The sequence below is a fragment of the Purpureocillium lilacinum genome (genome assembly GCF_023168085.1).
Source record: "Purpureocillium lilacinum CBS 284.36 DNA, scaffold_4, whole genome shotgun sequence".
In the NCBI taxonomy this organism is placed as follows: Eukaryota; Fungi; Ascomycota; class Sordariomycetes; order Hypocreales; family Ophiocordycipitaceae; genus Purpureocillium; species Purpureocillium lilacinum.
Genome location: NW_027072114.1, coordinates 63871 through 83442, shown reverse-complemented (window position 1 = coordinate 83442; position 19572 = coordinate 63871). Strand labels below are relative to the sequence as shown.

The window sequence follows — 19572 nt, the reverse complement described above, 5'->3', positions numbered from 1 at the left end:
CCGTCACCGACGGCTCCCCTTCTCAGCCACCCTGATCCAGGCGCCCATGGTCGCGATGCGTGGTGTCTTCACGGCTGCCATCTTATCGGCCGCGGTTGGGGGACGCCTATCTCCCAATAAAGACGCCACAAAAATAGTGACCGCCGGTCGCCTCCAGAGAAGCAAACCGGGATTGCGCCGATAACGAAGAGCGGCTTCTTAGGTGGCATGGACAAGGTTGCTCCTTGGCCCCCGACGGTTGGACCTTGGGAAACCCGGGGGTCCGGGGGGACCATCCGGCGGTTGCAAGCGCTTGCCTCGTTCGACGCGGGTTTAAAAGCAGACGGCCCCCGGGCAGAGGACCCAAGCACGCATGTGGTTTGTCGCAGCCACGGCTGGGCATGATGTCAATCAGGGTCGCACCGCGCCTGAAGCTCAGGGTTAAGCTTGAATGCGCCTGGAACTTCTGTGCCTCCGACTGTACACCGCACTCCGTTCGAAGTACATACTGCAGTATCCTCACACGATTCTGCCTCCCACAAGGCACATTCTGGAGCCTTGCCGACTCGGTCCTTGGGACAAAGTTGCCGGGTATCCGAGTCGACGAGCTGACACAAGAGCGATTTCGAGGCGTCGCCCCGCTGCGCGCGAAATTTCACCCGCGTCACCGTCTCGCTCGCTGGCTGTGTCCTCGACGGGAACAGAGAGGTGAGTGGCGGCAGCAGCAGAGCAGCAGCAGTGACGCAAAGCATGTGCTTATCCCCGGGGTGGGCGTTATCATCCCAACGGCTTGCTGATAGGTATCGCGCGGCTGGTGGTCGCGTGTGGTGGTGTGCACTGATAAGTGTCAGAAGATAAGGCGGGAATCATTTGGAGGCGGCCGTGTAATCGGATTGGACGATGTTGCCAGGCTTATCGTGGCCCCCTTGGCCCCCGTCGTTTCTTGTGAGTCGAGGGAGTGTGGCGTGGCGGGGCCGGGTAGGCTCCCATGTTGTCGGTAAAACGTGTGAGTTGGCTGGCAAAAGTTGCGCTACGGACGTCCGGCGCTGCGACTGGCACTGGCACTGGCACTGCCATTGCGGCTGCGCCCGGATCCGCGACTCCGCAATGCCCCGGATTGGCCGTGCGAGACCGGGACCCTCAGACTCAGTGATGTCTAGTGCAGCACTCCGTTCGGGGTGTAACGCAACAGACATCTTTCTTTGCGGTTGAGCACAGCGTCTTTATTGGATTGTCTCGGGACTGCATGGGGCCACTCGTTTCTATTTCAGTTTCCAGCCCTGCACGGTACTTTGCGTCGAGAGCAGGGCGGGAGCCACAGTCTTTGTGCCACGTCGTTGCATCGCAACCGCACCACCAGGGGCGCGAAAGGGTACCTGTCGCACTCGGCTACGCGAGCCTGTATACATACGTCCGGTTCCGGGCAGTCCAGGCTGCTGAAGTCCTCCCTGCCGGTCCGAGCTTGTCTGCCACTGCGGAATAACGCCTTCCAACACCCCCTCGCCCGGCCGCGGTGCCACGGGTGGCAGATTTGGTCCGCCCTGTTGTGCTGCAGTGGTCCCTGCCTTCATCTCCACTCGAGACGGCACGCTTCGAGATATTCAGCCGAGTCAACCGTGCCGATCCTGGCCTCGAATGTAGGCGTTTGGCTTGCATGGAGCGACGCTGCAGGGACCAGCCACCAATCCAGCGTTGTGTCGTGCCTCGCCTGCCGTGATCGTACCTGCGCCCTGAACGTGCCGTTTCGTGGGGCTGCGTTCATGGTCCTGTGGATGCAGCCTGGTGTGCATGCGTAGCTGAAGCCGCCTGTCTCGCCTTGTTGCAGGCCTGTCTGTCGCCCTGCGTAGGGCCCGTTGGACCGAATGCCGTGTATCCTGATCTTGGCTCCGCCCTCAACCTTCAACCTGGGCCCTCCACTCGGCTTCCAACTCGACGAGACGCTTGGCGACGTCAAATGGCGCCGTCTCCTCCAGGGTTGTCCTCTGATCCGACGACATCTTGGCCAAGACGTAGTTGCTGACTGTGGCCGCATCTCTGGCTTCGGGCCGCCCGATGCCCACAGCTATACGCGCAAAAGGTGACTGCGGATACTTGTCCTGGGATAGAGACTTCTTGACGCTCTTGATTCCATTGTGGCCTCGGGGGCTGCGATCCCAGGGTGTAAGCCGCACCACGCCCAAGTCCTTTTCCAACTCGTCATGCACGATGACAAGGCTCAGCGAGGCCGGGTCTGTTTGCCTGGCCATTTCCTGCCATATCCGCGCCACAAATGGCCCAGAGACGTTCATCAAGGTTGGAGACTGAACGAGAGTATATTTTGGCCCCTGAGACACCAGGCACTTTTGGCGTCCCAGGGTCACCTCGGTGAAGGCGTGCTGCCGAAGAACCTTGGCGAGGCCTTTGAGGGCAAAGTGGCCAGCCGAATGCAGGCTCTCGTATTTTGGGAGCGGGTTACCTAGGCTGACGACCAGGAACCGCGGGTTGAACATGTTGACGCGCCAGCGAAAAGTGTCTTGACAGCATCTTTGCCCACATTTTCCAGGCGATCGACGAGGCCGACGCGCAGTCACGTGATTCGGCAGGTGTGGCGGAGCGACCAGTGATCGCTGACTGCGCCTCACCCACCACTGACGTAGCTGAGACGATTGGGCAAACATCGTGGCTGGCTGGCTGCGGACAGTCGACTTGCCTCGTCACCACCACCTCGCTGACCTATGCTGCGCTTGACAACTGCACCCTACGCGGTCAAGCAAGGAGCTCGACGGCTTCTCCCTTGATACATACCTATCCGAACCTCCGAGAGAACAGCAGCCGAGATGTCGTGGGCGGGTAAGCGCAATTGAATCACCCCGCCGCGTTGAGAGGGGCTGACCAGGTTGCAGGGTTCAAGAAGAATGTGAACCGCGCGACGACGCAGGTGATGATGAAGACGGGTACGTACGAGACCGCGCATTCTCTTGGCAGAGGCGCTCACGAGTTGCGCAGGGCATGTGGAGAAGACAAACGACAGAGACTATGAACTGGAAGAGAGGTACGACGGCGGTTGGCTGGCCCGGCGGTGACCCGGCTGACGCTTCGCAGACGGTTCCGAACAATGGAGGCGGCATCGTTGCGACTACAAAAAGAGGCAAAGGGGTACCTAGACTCTCTTAGAGGTGCGCCGGCCGAATTCGTGCGGCGACCTTGACGAGGCTAACCGTGGCCAGCAATGACGGCATCGCAAATGAGAATAGCCGAAACGATAGACGCTTTCTACGGAGACTCGGGTGCCCGGGACGGCGTGAGCCGGAGTTACAAGCAAGCCGTCGAGGACCTCGACGCCGAGACCATCAAGGCCCTCGACGGCCCCTACCGGACGACGGTCCTCGACCCCATCACGCGCTTCTGCGCCTACTTCCCCGACGTCAACGAGTGCATCAAGAAGCGCTCGCACAAGCTGCTCGACTACGACGCCCTGCGCGCAAAGGTCAAGCGCCTCGTCGAGAAGCCCGACAAGGACGCCACCAAGCTGCCCCGCACGGAGAAGGAGCTCGAGATGGCAAAGGCCGCCTACGAACAGCTCAACGAGCAGCTGCACTCGGAATTGCCGCAGCTGATTGACCTGCGCGTGCCCTACCTCGACCCGACCTTCGAGGCCCTCGTCAAGATACAGCTGAGGTTTTGCGCCGAGGCATACTCGCGCATGGCGCAGGTGCAGCAGTACCTTGACGCCGACACTAGAGACCAGTACGCCGAGGGCCACCTCGACGCTAGGGTGGAGCAGGTCCTTCAGGAGATTCGCGAGTTGAGCATCAGCGGCACGGTGTAAATATAATGACATGGGTAAGAAGAATCATTCACGAGCTACGGGCCATGCACGTGCGGCGAGGAACATCAAGGGTGGGAATTGCGGAGCGGCGTTTGCAGCCTCGCCGGGCTCGGCTTCTCCGAAGATAGTTGCAAGCCTGTGGACAGCTAGGACATGGCTAGTCTTATATCCTCTTGCTTTTATGCAATCGCAAGCGACTTCTCTCCAGGTCGCGCCCTCGGGACGCATGTGGCGTGAGAACGGTGATGGTTGTCTTGCTGGAGTCCGTTTGATCGGGCGTAGTCGGAACAGCGCTGGCGTGCCGCCAGCTGATGTAGTTCGTTGATCGTCAGTGATGTCGTCGGCAATTCAGTGCCCTGCGGCCGCACCATTCTGCTTCCCAAACAAATCGCTCAGCGACAGGCGCCTTCCTATGGCCTGCATGGCTGGGCCTGCCTCCTGACCCTGTCCGGACGCGCCGACGGACTGCACGGCCTTCCAGCTCTCCTGGATCATGGCGCCGTTGATCTCGCGTGTCTCGTCCTTGTCGTTGTGTATCCAGATGCCAAGTACCTTGTCGCCTTCCTCCCAGCCAGCCTCAACCCGCAGGATGACCAGTTCGCCCGCAATCTCGACATGGCTCACCCTCGCGAGGTCCACGACGAGGTTGTCGAGGCCTCGGCGGTTGAGGACGAAGACGCAGGCGCGCGGGTGGTGGCTGGCGTCCCCTGGCGCGGGGCTCTGCGCGCAGACGAAGAGGGTCCCCTCGATGCCCGACTTGTCCCAGCTCTCGGAGCTGCTGTCGAAGGTGTAGATGACGGCGTTGGCGGCGATGCTGAGGATGCCCTGGATGGAGGGCAGGTAGCGCTGGAGGACGGACAGGTTGAGCTCCGTGTTGGTCCGCGGTGGCGGCGGCGCGTACGAGGCTTGCATGGCGGCGGCGTCGGACTCGTAGTCGGAGACGGCGGGGATGAGGTTGGAGGGATTGCGGGTGTGACGCGCCTTGCGCGGTGTTGCTCGGCTCATGGCTGCGCGATTGCCCACTGAAGGGCGATGGACGTGAGTAACGGGCAGGGCGGTCTGTTGTCTGTTCAGTGGCCGCTGGTTGAGTGACTCGAGCTGCTGTGGGGTTCGGAGTCCAGGCAAAAGAGCGATGATTGCTGCTGCAATATAATATGATCGCGGACGGCGACTGTTCTTGGAGGAGCCTCGGTTTGGGGCAAGCTGCCGCTGGGGAGTTGGCCGTGATGCGCCATGGCGACTGCAGCAAGCGGGCGAGGTGGCCCACCGCTGTCGCCGCCTAGCTGCAAGCATCCAGTCCCGCGCATTGCGAGGCGGCAGGCTTATCGATAAGGGGCTTGCGCCTGTGAGGTAATGACGCTGATCGCGCTTCCTGCTTGCGCCCGCGGGGTCACGGGTCATCCGCTCGTTCAAGGTTGCTCTTCTGGCCCATCATCACGCAACGACTGACTGGGCTTCACTGCTTGCCTGAGTCGTGTCTGAGTGATCTGCCGCAGCTTCCTGCGGCATGCCAGCATTCTTCGTGTATTAATTGCTGCCGCTTGCCCTCGTCGATCTTGACAAGTACACACTCGCCCGCGCCGCCCGCTCCCACGTTCGATGCGCCCTCCGCACTATGAGCTAGACGTTCAGGGTCGAGCGGGATACGCACCATATCAGAGCCAAAGGACGACAGAATTCCCCTCATTCTTGTACAATATAATTCGAAATGACGAATACGTCGGCTCCGCCTTCGGAGCACTCCCTCGAGTCCGAGCCAGTCGACCTAGGATCGACACCCCAGTCTCTCGCACGCGCCGTCCACGCCAGACGAGCCGAATATGTCCGTCCGCACAAGATACGAGTCAAGATTGGCACGTGGAACGTTGCCGCCTGCACCGGCACGGATAAGGACCTGGCGAGCTGGCTGGTCGCCGGCGGTGGCCTCGACAAGAGCTTCGCACAGATGGACCTCTCGCGCAACACCGCAGTCGAGCACAGAAGGTTGGAGTCGGCAGACGAAGATGCAGACTCGGTGCACTTGATTGGCGGCAACGAGATCGGCCTCTACGTACTGGGTCTGCAGGAGGTCGTGGATCTTAGCCTTACGAGGGACTACGTGAACCGCACCGTCTACACGGACAATTCGCCCATGGACCGCTGGCAGGGCGCAATCGAAGCAGCCCTGCCCCCGGGATACGAACGAATTGCCGCCGAGCAGATGACCGGGCTTCTCCTGCTCATATACGCATCCCCCGAAATTGCGCCCACGATTACCAATGTCAGCACCAAACAGGTTGGGACTGGAGTGCTGGGGTATTTCGGCAACAAAGGCGCCGTCACCACCAGGATTGTCCTTGGAGAGACAACTCGGATGGTGTTCGTCAACTGCCACTTGGCAAGTGGTGCCGGCCCATCGTATCTCGACCGTCGGTGCTGGGACGTGGGCCAGATCCTTTCCAAGACCCAGTTCGACCCGGTGGTGCATTCCGGCGTGGCCGAGGACGACGGCGAGAAGATCGGGGACGAAGACTTTGCCTTTTGGTTTGGGGACCTCAACTTCCGCCTCGACGGGCTGCCGGGAGAAGACATCAGGAGGCTGCTGACTCTGCATACTCGAGGCGAGTACGACTTGACCAGCGGCAAGCCTCCCGCACCGCTGGAGGGCGAGGGCGTTATCGTCATGAAGAACTCGGACAGTGATGACGACGACACCACGATACCTGCGTCCGTCCACTCGGCGGAGCAGAGCTTCGACTCGGAGACATCCCTCCCTGACCCCGACGATTTCCCCGAGGATCCAAGCCAGGATCCGACGTCGCTGCAAGCAACACTCGACTCTCTGCTACCACATGATCAGCTCCGGCGGGTCATTGCGCAACGCAAGGCCTTTGAAGACGGATGGAGAGAGGGTCCCATAACATTCCTTCCTTCCTACAAATACGATGTCGGGACCGTTGGCCTGTTTGACTCTAGTGAAAAGCGACGCTCTCCAAGCTGGTGCGATCGTATCCTGTATCGCACTCGCAGGGATAAAACGGATCACGACAAGCGCATGGAGGAAGAAAAGGCTGCCAAGCAAAAAGACGAGGAGATGAAGTCGCGGGGACTGGAGGAAGATGACGACGTTCTGTTCAGCTACGATCCAGACACAGACGCCGACGACCAGGGTGCCGGAAACCCCGGCCTGGACTATGACGAGTACGACGAGGCGGCTGACAACCAGGATCAAGCTGGCGAAGTCATGACAAAGGAGGGCTATGTGGATCGCATCAGCCAAGACATTTATACGTCGCACCAGCGCATCACATCCTCCGACCACAAGCCCATAATATCCGTTTTCACGCTAGAGTACGACGCTGTTGTGCCAGAGCTCAAGGCAAGAGTGCACGCTGAAGTGGCCCGCGAACTTGACCGAGCAGAAAACGAGGGCCGACCCGGGATCACCGTCGTTGTCGAAGGCAACAAAGATAGCGACAATGCCGTCGACTTTGGCGACGTCGCCTTCTTGGAGCGAAAAAATGCCATTGTGACGATTGCCAACACCAGCGGTGTACCGGCGACCTTTTCCTTCGTGGAAACGCCAACCACGGAGGAGGGCGAATGCGCATGCTTGTCTTGGCTGAAAACCTCCTTCATCCGACCGGATGAAGAAATGAACGATAAGTTGGGACGGACAGTGACATTGGAGCCCGGAGAAACGGTCCTCGCACACATTGAAGCCCACGTGTCAACCATTTCCCACCTCAGATCGCTCAATGATGGGCAGGCCAAGATCGAGGATGTGCTGGTGCTTCGGGTCGAGGACGGCCGGGACCACTTCATACCTGTTCGTGGCACATGGCTTCCTACCTGTTTCGGAAGATCTATCGACGAGCTGATTCGTGTCCCGGATGGAGGCATCAGGAAGTTCGTGTCTGATAGGGGTATCACGGGCGCCATCCCGTACGATTCGGATGTCCATTGCTCGGCGCCGAAGGAGCTTTTCAAGCTGACCGAGGCGATCCAAACTCTGGCAGAGCGGTGTGTTGCCGACGAGGCTATGCTGGAGGACATGAAGCTGCCGCAGGATCCAGGGTGGCCCCTTGACGCATCGACGTGGTCCGCCGGATTGATGGAGCAAGATGCGATCAAGGCCGGGATCGTGGCTGCCCTGGATACGGATGTGTCCATCTTCGAAGCAATGCCTGTGGAGCTTTCGTCGGCGCACAAGTTGGAGCTACTGTCGGCCGTGCTACTTCTCTTCCTGGCCTCGCTCGTCGACGGGCTTGTGCCACCACACCTTTGGGCAAAGCTTTCAACATGCCTCCCGAGCCTTACCTCGCTGCCTGCAACAGCTTGGCCTGACGTTAAGAACCAGGTACTGGACGTTCTGTCGACTGCTCCCAACCACAACATTGCGTTCGTCTTCCTTACCTCGACGGTGTCGCGGATCGCATCCGAACTCAGCTCGGCCATGACCGCCGACTCGTCGCCGAGCCTCAGCCGGCGTCTTAGCTTTCGCAAAAGCGACGGCGACGGCACAAGGCGACGACGTATTCGAGAAAAGCGATATGCAGAAATCATAGGCCCGCTCGCCTTTCGAGGCAACGAAAAGGACCGCGGCATGAAAGAAAAGGAGCGCATCGTCATCGAAATGTTTCTCAGACGGGAAGCTGACGGCTAGGGGCGAGAGCCAAGTCGAGCTGCTCGGCGGTGGAGCAGGAGAAGTCTCCGTGTCTGGATTCGGCGTCGGGCGTACAAGAGGTCATGATGATGGACGAAGGGTCCATGTACAAGCGCAGCAGATCAACGGCGGGCTAGTGTAGGAATAATCCGTGTAAAGTGGGATCTCCGACGCAGCCGTGGTGTATAACTCGTCGTTTTAATTGGCACTACAACACGCGGACCATTGGCACCTTTACATGGCAATCCAGGCGGCTGCTCTCCACGGGCGGACGCCGTCAGACGATATACAAACAATCAATTTGTGGACTACACGTCCGAGCCCAGCCTGCTCACCGCTTCACCACATGTCCTGGTCGTTTTGGGAAAGAAGGGCTCCCACGCTCCGGCCACAACATGGAAGGAGGCAACGAGGTTGCTCGGCCTCCTGACTCACACATGCCGCGAGAAAGCATCGCCACGCGTTGCGTGACCCCCCTCTCTCTTGCTTTCTCTCCGTCCTCTGTCTCTCGCGATGTAGCGGACTCTGCCAGTGGCCTCAAGGCCTGCTCCCGCGCGCCTGTCTCTCCTTTCCCACACTCCACACGACGCAGGGGGCGAGACGAAAGGCGCACCGTCACAAGTCGAGTCCGAGGTGAGTCAGCTGCAGTGCAGTGAATCTTCGGGGCTTAAACTGCCCTGGTGATCTGGCTCGTTGCGGCGGCTACCTGCATGTTCGTCGGCGGATGAGGCTGCGCGCAGAATCTAATTGCAGGTTCCAGTCACTCCGTTCACTGCTGCCCCTCCCTCGGCCACCCTTCGCGAGATCGAGTTTGAACAGAGAGGCTACAGAGATCTGATGCTATTTGCACACAGAACCTATCATTGTCCTTTCTACAGCCGATGAGCAGGACTTGTCTATGCATTGAGCTTCAGCGACACGTCAAAAGCTCATCCAGGCCACCTCCACTGCCTACGCGCAGCCGTGCGAACGAGACACCCTCATACTACCCCACCGCTCCCAAGCCCCGAGATGCGATGGGGCTCCAAAATCACCGACACGGCCAAGATATCCCACAAAGGCCGATTGCTGTTCCTGGAAAAGGCGGATGCACTTCTCTATGCCCTCCAACGGTTGCGGCAGAGAGCCATTACCTATGCCACACCTAATGACATCGGGATCCTCGCCACCGTGATTCCGCTCCCGAAGCCAGCCGAGTCTGAGCTCCAAGACCTCGAGGTCCGTTTCCCAGACGACTTGCACCAGACCTCGGAGCTGGGGTGGACAACCCATGCGATTACACGGGAGAGAGGGGCCATGGGCGACTCGGATAGCTGGCCAGCCAACTCGTCCACTGAATGCAAAGAGGAGGGCTGGCTGACAATTGAAGATACTTGGCTCGAAGTCCTCAATACGGCACCTGAAACATCGGACGCTTTTCAACACCTGGCCGACATCGTCAATAACGCAGAAACCACAAATCATCCACGACCCTGTGAGAGGTGTGGCGATAGGGAGGCCGGATGCAACAACGAGTGCGACGGTAGAGATCAGACGTCAGACTCTACCTCACCGGTCTCAGATCAAGGTAGCCAGCCTGTGGAAGAGCGTGATGGCGATGATGGCCGCACGGCCGGCAAGGCAAAAGAGCAACACGTCCTGCTTGCTCCCTGGGCCGAGACGTTCGCAGGGAATCTGGAGCAATACCTCGACGAACTGGAGGCTCCAGGCTGTAACCCGGTCCTTGACATGCCGGAAGTTCCGGTTCAAAACGGTCACACAGCGCTCAAGCTGGGCGCGCTCCTCGCACGTCTACAACGCGACATTGACGACGTGGCCCGCCATCGCACCAGTCTCAGCCTCACTATACGCGACGCCCGTCAATCTCTTAGATGCAACCAGTCCCGGTGGGAGCGCGGCACCCGCATCGACGCCGGCGACATAACCCTCGTGATGAAGAGCCGTGGGCTTGGCAGCCCGCTCGTCGAGAGCATCACCATCGACGACCCCTGGCTGGCCCGTGCTCAGGGTGACGTGGATGGTTGGGACAGCTTACCGGATGTGAAGCCTCGGAGAAGACTTTGCGGGCAGGGAAGCGCGGACTTCGGAGGGCGTGGTGCTGAGGTTGGAACCGATGCAAAGACGGCCAGGCATGTCCGTTGGTGAAGCGGCGTTTTTTGAGGCGGCAACACGGTTACTCGGTCAGCAAGGACGACGTGACCACCGGGCCGGGCGGCATCACTTGGAAAGGCCAGTGCTTTTTCTTTACGCTAACACGTGAAGTGCAAGTGTTCATGGTCAGATATCGGCCAGGCGCTGTTGCTTGAGAGCGGAACGGAACGTTGAACGTGGCAAGCCATCGCGGATAGTGGGGGGTGGTAGAAGGTTGGCCTACACACATATTGCCGCGCCGGTGGATCCAAATCAGGGGCCAGCATCTTCTCTGGAATGCTGGCAGGTTTCAAGAATGGCTTTTACACCACACTAGAGTACTCGCTATACCGACCCTACTTACACGTCCTTGTTCGCATCTGTCGTCTGCGCGCAAGGCTTACGTGTACATGCTTCATCCATGTAGGCCACCTAACACACGTACTCCCGCTGGTACGTCGGATGAGGCGTCCAGCGCTCCTCGAAAATCTGCGAAATCCAGTAGAAAGGGTGGTCCCAATCAAACTGGGCCTGCGTTCCAACGTATTGCGCCTGGGCCGCAGTAACTTGCGACTCGGGCCGTTCGACTGACCGTATTAGCCGGGTGGACTGCGACGACAAAGGACAGGGCGGCCGAGGACAGGGTAGCATCGGACTTACCACGTCCGTTCTCCAGCTTGTAGCGTTTCCACACGTCGAGCTGCCGCTGGACGCGCGGATCCGTCATGGTCTCCATGACCAGGTCGTACTGTACGGACGACAGCTCAGCGAGGAAGCTCCTGTGGCGATGCCACGGCTCGTTGGGGTTGGGCCACGGCTTGCAATTGTAGTAGTGCCAGTGCATGAGGATGTTGTTGCACCCCTCTTGCAGCTCTTCGACAAACTTGGGGATCGAGTACCGGAACCTCGTGCCAAGGTTGTTCCGTGCGTGGCGGTACCGATCCGCGCTGATGAAGCTCGCCTCGTGAAGCAGGATGAAGACGCAGAGGTAGATTGCCCACCACCAGCGGCCCTGGTTGCGAAACACGAAGCCCTCGAGATCCTGGAGCACCTTGCGTCCGTACTTGGAGAGCAGTTTGGTGTGGTTGATGCTGTCGAACTGGGCCAGGATCATGCGCGGGAGAGAAATTTTGCCAAAGAGCGGATACGTCTCGTCCTTGGTCTCGGGCTTCATCCCGAGGCTCTCATCACCGCAGATATACGCACTGCCAGCGGTGTGCCCTGTAAGCTGTTAGGCATCTGTGCAGGTTTTCTGGCTCAAAGGACCTACTTGTGGCAAACCAGAGTATGAAGAGATTGCCGAGCAGCTTCTTTTCCGGGTTGTCAGACTTCCCTGATGGGCCCTCTACTTGGTCCTTTGCTTGGGTCAGCTACCATTGGAAAGATATAGTTCAATACCATACCTCGAGGCTGGCGTAGTACTCGACCGCTGCGACATAAGTCCGCTTGATCACGTCGTGTGAGGCGAGGTGCCTCATTCCAAGCAGCTGTGATGACGGCATGTTGGTCCTGAGCATGGATGGGATTGCGTTCTCGACAATGTAGTTTTCAAAATAACTTGCGGTGTCCCAGATGTTGGCCAAACAGTAGGGCTCCAGGTCCTTCTTTTTGCGAATATCCTCGCCGCGGCCTCCTTCCCGTACGATCCAATAGCGAGCCGTCACATCGCCGGGTCTGGCGCTGAATCGCACTACCTGAACGACGATTGGTTGGTCACATACACCGATAGTGAAGTGAATCGTGCGAACGTCTTGGGGGTTGACACGATCGCCGACGTCCTTCATCGCCGTGCCGTTCCAGCGGTCCGTCAAGTTAAGTCCGCCCTTACGGTAAAGCACTGTGTCTGTCAGCTTTCCTCGGTAGCATGACACACGATGTATCGTCTTCTTTGAGGTTTTGGAGAACATCTGGCAAGGCAAGCAATCCGCGTCGGGATTGTCTGGATCGTTTCCGCACTATGCACCGTTCAGATTATGCCTTTCGCAAGCCAAGACCGACCACTGCACTCACTCTGACTTTCTGGACCCTGCATCGTAAGCACGCCTTCCTCCACCGTGTATCCGCCGTTTCCTTGCGCCGGGTGTCGTCGAAGGCAGAACGCTGTTTCTTTGCCTTGTGTGTCCTGTCTTCATTATCTAGCGACTGAGAGACAGGAGCGACCGAGGATTGCTTGACTAGCGCATAGTCCGTATAGTCCACGTCGTCTGCCAACGGTTCCAGTTTCAACTGGTCCGGGTACAACGCGCGACTAGGTTGCTGGCCGTACAGAGCCGCATCGGATTGTCTAGACTCGCACGAAGTTGTTTCAGCCACCGCTGACAGATGCCCGGCAGCAATTTTGCAAGTTGCAGCAGCTTGGGCCGCCGTGATCTGTTCCGTCTGTGGTGGGGATGTCGCATTCCCTAGCAGCGGTTGTTGCCGCTCTGGCTGCGGATAAACACTACCGCCGCCCATGATGGATTCTGAAGTGATGCTCAAGTCGAATGACAAGTTCTTGTATTGACCTAGGTCACCAATTTGACTGCCAAGGCTGGATGCTTGATTACTGATGTTGCCAGGCAATTCGGTCTGGAGAGAAAACGCGGCTAGAGAGCCATGAGCAACTCCGGGTTGGGATAAGGAGGCTGCAGTCAGGGCTTGAGACTGGTAACGAATTGTGGATTCCTCGGCACTAGATACTTGGGTCGATGTCATGCCGTTCGGCAGACTCGTAGGCGTTCCTTCAATGGGTCCGGTGACACAGGAGCCTGCGCGCGCTGGCGTGCCACTGCTGCTGACTGCTTGGCCAAGAACCTGGGCTTGGTCGGGGGCGAGACCTGAGCAGTATATTGCGGCGGCGGGGTCGAACGCTTCAACGGCAGCGGTCTCACTGCAGAGCTGGCTGCGATGCTCGTGTTGGCCGCCTTGGTCGGCAAGAAGACGAAAGTTTTGCTGTAGAATTGCATCGTAAATCTTGTCTCTGGCTCGACCGGCTCCGGGAGACATGCTCGTCACACCGGCAAACTCGACGGCCTCAGGAGGGACCTGCTGCTGTTGCAGTTGGTGAGGAAGCCGGCGCGCGATCGACATGGCAAGGGGCTCAACCACGCTGCCCGGCATGGACTGTGTGGAGGCTGTCATACGATCCGGCTCCAGGACGCGCTGCATGCCGTCGCTGTCGTAGCCACGGCTTGTAAGCGACACGTGACGGGACAGAGCATCGCGAGCGGACTGATTGACGCTTGGCGACCTGGTGTCCCGCCAAGGGGCGATGTCAGCCGGTCCTGGTCCAGGCCCCGGCCCTGGTGTGCCAGCCCAGACAGCATACGGATGACCAGGCCAGAGATAATGGATTCCGGCCTGCTGTGGCAGTTGCTGAACGGGCGTCCGAGGCTGTTGGGCATCGGTGCCATCGTGAAAAATCAAACCGGACGAAAAGCTGCCGTTGCAGAGGCGGGGAGCAGTAGCACGGCCGCCGTCCGGCTGGTGAGCGTGGGTGCCGGCCGGCCGCTTGCGCTTGACAGGTCGGTGTTGGGTCTAGCAGGAACCAAGGGCCGTTAGAAGGAACCGAAAAGCATCTGATGAGTTGCGTCATCTAACTCTTGCCCGGTTGAATGACCGACCCCTGGCGCAGCGGAGCGAGGGAGGGTCGTTGGACGCAAGAGGCTGCGGCGAATGGCACTGGCCAGCTGCGAGCATGTTCCCACGTCCTCACGGATTATACATGGCTCGCTCTACCATCGAGACCCGCGAGCTAGACAATGGAGATGTGAGAGGGATCCTCCCGGGCCATGATACATGATGATTCCATGACCTGATGCAGGCGCAAGGGGGCGTGAAGGAGGGGGTGTGTACAAGCTGGAAAATGCGCAGACGCACACGTACAAAGGATGACGGAGAGAGCTTGAGGGAGCGCTGAGCCCCCGAGGCGAACACCGTGACGAAGAGGTACATTGGCTCGAAACGGACGAACAGGGCCATGACGCAGTAGGCAAGGCAATTGGAAGAGAAAGCGCTCACTTACCGGCAGCTGCCCCTGGGCAGCGTCCATCGTCTCCATGGCGCGATGAGGGCGTGGCTATTGCTAGTTCAGGGTTCCGAGGGTCGCGTGGATGCGTCGCACGCAGGAGACTCTGGGGGCTCGCCCCAAGGGCTTCTGCGGGTGATGGATGACTGCTCAACCGCGACCCTTGGTCCTCGTGCTGTTGTCGACGCGGCGGCTGGCTTTGCTGCTTCTGATGGTGCTGGTCGGTGCTGAGCCTCGACCGCCGCTGCTTGCCGGCGCTGGCGCTGCAACAACGCCAGCGACGGAGCCTTGCGGGATCGGTGGGCGTGCGTTGCGGAATGGGGCGACAAGGCAAGGGGACAGAAATGATTCCGTGACGTTGTACGACAGGCTTGAGCTGTCGTGCCTGTAATGTCAAGAACAGGCAGACGGGCGTGGTGGTTCGGAGGTGGAGGAGATGGGGGGAGAAAGGGAAGAGATGGGGACAAGCAGCCGTCGAGAGGCGAGGGTCACGGCGAGGGCGAAAGGCTGGCTTTGTCGGTGTCCTTGCAGGATGCGTGCCCGTCTATTGTGCCAACGCCTTGGTCCGGGACGCGGGAGGAGTTCAAGCGAGTCTCGGCCGCCTCATCAAGCTGACACGACACGGCTGGGACTGGGCGCGTGGTGATGTCGGCGAAGGTCCCACCGTGCTCGTGGCGACCACCGAGAACAGCGATCTGACGAGTTGGCGTCGCACAGGGTACGTGGTGAGTGGCTTCTGGGCTGGAAGAGGGCGCGTACTCGAGCGCGGAGAGGCGGCGGTTCAGGATGGGCGCGTGCGCAGCGCTGCACCTTGGTCCTCGACGACGAGCCCGCGAGGACGTAGTCGAGTGACGACGGACAGGCCCACGCAGCGATGACGAGAGTGATGGACCCAGCCAAGCTGCGGCTTGTGCTCCTAATGCAGGCAGCCAGCTCGTTGCACAGACAGACCCTCGGCTGTTGTCGAGACGCGAGGAGATGGCCGCCGCCATGTCCAGATTCAGCCCGAGACGGCACAGTGCCGACCAACACGCGACCCAGCCAACGGCGACGGTGAAGGGGCCCATTTCAGGGTCGCACAGATGCATGGTTTGACTCTGCGCAAATGAAATTATGGGCCTCGGCCACCGTTGGCCCCATGTTGGTTGGACCACGCGCTGCCCCGTTGGCTCCCTCCATCTTATTCTTGGGTGTGTGAAGTTCCGCTCCATGACTGGGATGGAGGGCGACTTGCGGAACTGCGGGCTGTGGCGGCGGAAAGGAAGGGGAAGCCCCGGCCGGCCCGGCTCCCGAATCTCTGCCCAGGTGCGGAGGTGGTCCTTTCGCTAGGTGCTCGCAGACAGTCGTGGCGCATGGTCTCGTCGAGGCCTGAAGTCGTGGGGTCGTGTTGGTGCCCAGATCGGGACCGTGAGTTCGGTGGGCGGGCGAGGTTGAGAAGCACCGTCTAGACGGGTCAGCGAGGTAAAGCAAGGACTCGACCGAACAGGCACTCGTACCTACGAAGTACGACCCATGGGAGAGCCGCCCCCAAGTACCAAGCACGGATCCCCTGGCTGGGCGAATTGCGAAGTGACGGCCGCCTCCCCGGCGAGCTACAAGCACCCAGCGTCGACAGGACAATGAGGTTGCCTGAAGTCATTGGACAACCTAGGTTCGGCGGTTGCCGTGGAGCGCCGGGTGTCGCTGATACAGTGCGCAAGTCGAAGGCTGTGCACTGTCCGATTCTCACGACTCTCCACGCTCGAGTGCGGGCTTCTCCCATCACGCTGCCGTCGTCTCGCTCACGGTCGCCTCCCCGACCCATGGAGATGCGCCAGCAGAATGTATGTGCGTGCATGCGCTCAAGCATACCCCGACACAGCACAGCACTGCGCTCGCGTGCCAACAAGTGCAGTCGCGGATCCTGGCCAAGCTTCGCTGCCACAACCTACACTCGTGGCTCGTGGCAGCGGCCGCTGAATCCCGTCAACCTCCACCACCTAATCCACTCTCCCCTCCGCTGTCCTCGTTACACAAACGCCCTCGGGTCCAATCACGCATCTTCACGGCTACAAGGTCCTCGTACTTATCCGGTTCTCACCGGTTGAAGACATACAATCCTCTCTGCCTCAACCACGAGGCCCTGCTCACGCGGCGAGCCCGGGCCTATATGGACCTTACGGCCCAAATTCGTACCGGGTACTCCATAATTTTTCTGTTCACCCATATGCCGAACATGGCCAAACAATGTACGAAGTAGACCCCGCCGAGCAGGAAACCTCTACCTCTGGCTCTTGTGCAGCTACCATACCACGCCCAGTCGCTCGAGTTCAAGAACCTGGCCCTTGCACTGATTTGCCTGCCAATACCTCTGCTCCAAAATTCACTCTCGAATGGAGCACTCCGACCGGCTTGTCGTGATGCCTGCAGGTGTCTCTGCCGACACGATGACGACCAAGCCCATAACGAATGGCACGCACGCTGTCACATCGGCTTCAAGGTTCGTGCAGCTTGCCCAGCCCCTGTCACGGAATCGCAGACCAGAGATACCGCTGCACAGTGGAAGCAAGTGCAAGGGCATCACTAACTCGCAGACCGGCTCAAAGAGGGTCCAGCTGGGATCATGGGCGGCAGGGACGTCGTCGGCCCCTTTTCGCAGCACCAAGACACGCCTTTCGAAGTTCGAACCAGATTGTCTCTGCCCAATGTGTCTCATGTTTTCTGCGCAGTCCGCCTCTCACGACATCCTTTCGATTGATTTGGTCCGCTGTACTTTGGCAATGTAGGTGTGTCGCGTTTCCAATCCCAGGTAGCCCTCTCCACTGAGCACAAGACGAGACTGGGACGAGCGGAAAGCATGTCGTCGCGCACGTCCGTTCTGAACACATGTCTACCACGACGCTGGTTGCACCTTCAATCTACTGGAGGCCCCCGCAGACTCTTTCCGGCCCGTTGCAAGAGATTTGGTGTGGTGCTGGTCGAGTGCTGTCCGATCCTCAGGAGACTGGCAGCTCGCCGGCGCGATTCGCCGTGTCTTCGTGGTTGCGACCGCACAATATGCTTGAATCCTTTCAAAGCAAAGTGCATGCCCAGCCCGGCAAAGGTGCATTCATGACTTGCACCGTTGGGTGGTACTGGCACTCGACATCTCACGATCAAGCCGCAAGGCGACCATGAGAACAGCACATAACCCGTGTCAATTACTCGGCATCGTCAGCTTGAAGCATACCGGTGGTCGTAGTCTGGGCTTGACCCCGGTCAGCGGCCAAGACTAGTTTGTGGTGGACGCCATCGTCTTCGTCATACGAGGTAGCCATCAGATCTTTCGCCCCCTCAGCAACGACTCGTCAACGTCGCCATCGCCACATGTATCAAGCATCACCATGACAGACTGAGTTGAGCATGCCGACGTCAAAACCATCCGGCACCGCAGATCAGCGTGCCCTGGGGGCCCTCATAATGGGCCGTGAAGCATATGCAGCTTAGTATGCGACCGAGCATCAGGCCTCTGTAGCGCCGGGGCGCACCAGCCAGAAAGATGGATACCGTACTGGAGGGCGACGGCCCACTCAACATGGCATCGAACGCTTGACGGGTAGAAGGAGGAGCCGGATCGGCCTTCGGATGCGTCAAAATGTAGCTATATTTTCTATGTAATCTTTTTCCGAACTGAAATGCATCTTTTCTGCGGCGACCTCGGGATTCCCCACGCCAAGACGCAGAAAGAGACTCTCTCCTGCGAGTCCTGCCACTCGGAGATCAATTAAGATGCCCGATCACAACATCAGCCGCCAGTGTAGTGCGGACGAGAACATCGGCAGTGGCAAATATCCCGACGCCCCCGAGCTTCCAGTGCCATTGTCGGGACCGCTTGCCTGGACTCGGCACGACTTGAGAAGCAGCTGGGGCTATACCTGGCATCTTAGTGATCGGGATATCAGTGACATTAAACATGCTCTAGACTGTTTCAATGGTACTCCCTGATTCGATATCGAACGTTCGCGCGAGAAGCTGACGGTGGCAGCCCTCGGCATTGACGGAGACTGTGTTTCAACCGAAACCTTTCCAGTCGGGGACCTTGCCCACAAGCTGGAAAAGATTGCCCATAACATCCATAATGGCGTCGGCTTCTCCATCATCAAGGGTCTGCATCACCTCCAGTGCACCACCGAGGACAGCGTGATAGTCTACCTGGGCCTGGCCAGCTATGTGGCTGACCAAAGGGGCATCCAAGATAAGAGAGGCAACGTTTTGTGTGCGTGAAACCGAAAGTCCAGTCCGTCGAGTTTCCTGCTTACCCGCTTCCCAGCCCACATCACCAGCTCGAAAGGTTGGGATGTCCCCGTTGACAAGCGGCACGGCATTCACTCCAACAAAGCCTTGGTCAGAATATAACACTGATGCGGCCCCAAGAGAAGACGTGCTGACGAGGACGCAGCCATTTCACAACGACATGGGCTGTGACACCCTGGCGTTGCAAGTTCGCCAAAGCGTAGACAGCGGTGGGGACACGTACCTTGCTTCGACATGGACCGTTTTCAACAAACTCCTCAAGGACGAGCCGGACGTGGCCAGAACGCTGCTTGACCCGAGCTGGCCAGTGCAATTGTAAGGGCTCTCTGAAGCGCCTTTTCTTCACTCGAAACATCTAACTTAATGAACTGCAGATCCTGCCGACGAACTCGCCACTATCTGGCCCCGGCTTTTGCCTTGCATGACGGCCGCTTGATGGCATGCATGGATCCGAATCGATTCGGTCCACACGAGAACAGCCCTGATGGCTTAATTCCGGCGTTGACAAGCGACCAGAAGCACGCCCTCCAGCGCGTTTGCGAGGTAGCGCGGTCAACGGAGCTTCGCTTGAAACTCGAAACCGGGTGTTTGCTGTTCCTCAACAACTGGGCCCTTCTCCACAGGCGTGATGCGTACCAGGATGATGATCGCACCTGTCGCCACATGGTCCGACTTTGGCTGCGGAACACGCAGCTCGGGTGGGCTGTGCCCGAGCCATTTCTCCCCCCGTGG

The 19572-nt window shown here is 59.2% G+C and overlaps 6 protein-coding genes across 6 annotated transcripts; 3 read left to right on the top strand and 3 right to left on the bottom strand.

Moving 5' to 3' along the window:
- Positions 1-1871: 1871 nt before the first annotated feature.
- PLICBS_005191 (aminoacyl-tRNA hydrolase) lies at positions 1872-2468 on the bottom strand (the record flags this gene model as incomplete). The annotated part of the gene is made up of 1 exon (XM_018318842.1): positions 1872-2468. The coding sequence occupies one exon, from the start codon at positions 2466-2468 to the stop codon at positions 1872-1874; it is 597 nt and encodes a 198-aa protein (XP_018181316.1).
- A 327-nt stretch (positions 2469-2795) lies between these two features.
- Positions 2796-3787, top strand: PLICBS_005190 (BAR adaptor protein Hob3; the record flags this gene model as incomplete). The annotated part of the gene is made up of 5 exons (XM_018318841.1): positions 2796-2808; positions 2862-2912; positions 2965-3010; positions 3061-3134; positions 3186-3787. The coding sequence occupies 5 exons, from the start codon at positions 2796-2798 to the stop codon at positions 3785-3787; spliced, it is 786 nt and encodes a 261-aa protein (XP_018181315.1).
- A 348-nt stretch (positions 3788-4135) lies between these two features.
- PLICBS_005189 (uncharacterized protein) lies at positions 4136-4792 on the bottom strand (the record flags this gene model as incomplete). The annotated part of the gene is made up of 1 exon (XM_018318840.2): positions 4136-4792. One exon carries the CDS (start codon positions 4790-4792, stop codon positions 4136-4138), a length of 657 nt encoding a protein of 218 aa, XP_018181314.2.
- Positions 4793-5495: 703 nt separating this feature from the next.
- Positions 5496-8432, top strand: PLICBS_005188 (uncharacterized protein; the record flags this gene model as incomplete). The annotated part of the gene is made up of 1 exon (XM_018318839.2): positions 5496-8432. One exon carries the CDS (start codon positions 5496-5498, stop codon positions 8430-8432), a length of 2937 nt encoding a protein of 978 aa, XP_018181313.2.
- A 1011-nt stretch (positions 8433-9443) lies between these two features.
- Positions 9444-10577, top strand: PLICBS_005187 (uncharacterized protein; the record flags this gene model as incomplete). The annotated part of the gene is made up of 1 exon (XM_018318837.2): positions 9444-10577. The coding sequence occupies one exon, from the start codon at positions 9444-9446 to the stop codon at positions 10575-10577; it is 1134 nt and encodes a 377-aa protein (XP_018181311.2).
- A 417-nt stretch (positions 10578-10994) lies between these two features.
- Positions 10995-12469, bottom strand: PLICBS_005186 (uncharacterized protein; the record flags this gene model as incomplete). Its single annotated transcript, XM_065600670.1, has 5 exons — positions 10995-11149; positions 11223-11783; positions 11833-11917; positions 11966-12256; positions 12311-12469. 5 exons carry the CDS (start codon positions 12467-12469, stop codon positions 10995-10997), a joined length of 1251 nt encoding a protein of 416 aa, XP_065456742.1.
- Positions 12470-19572: the final 7103 nt, after the last annotated feature.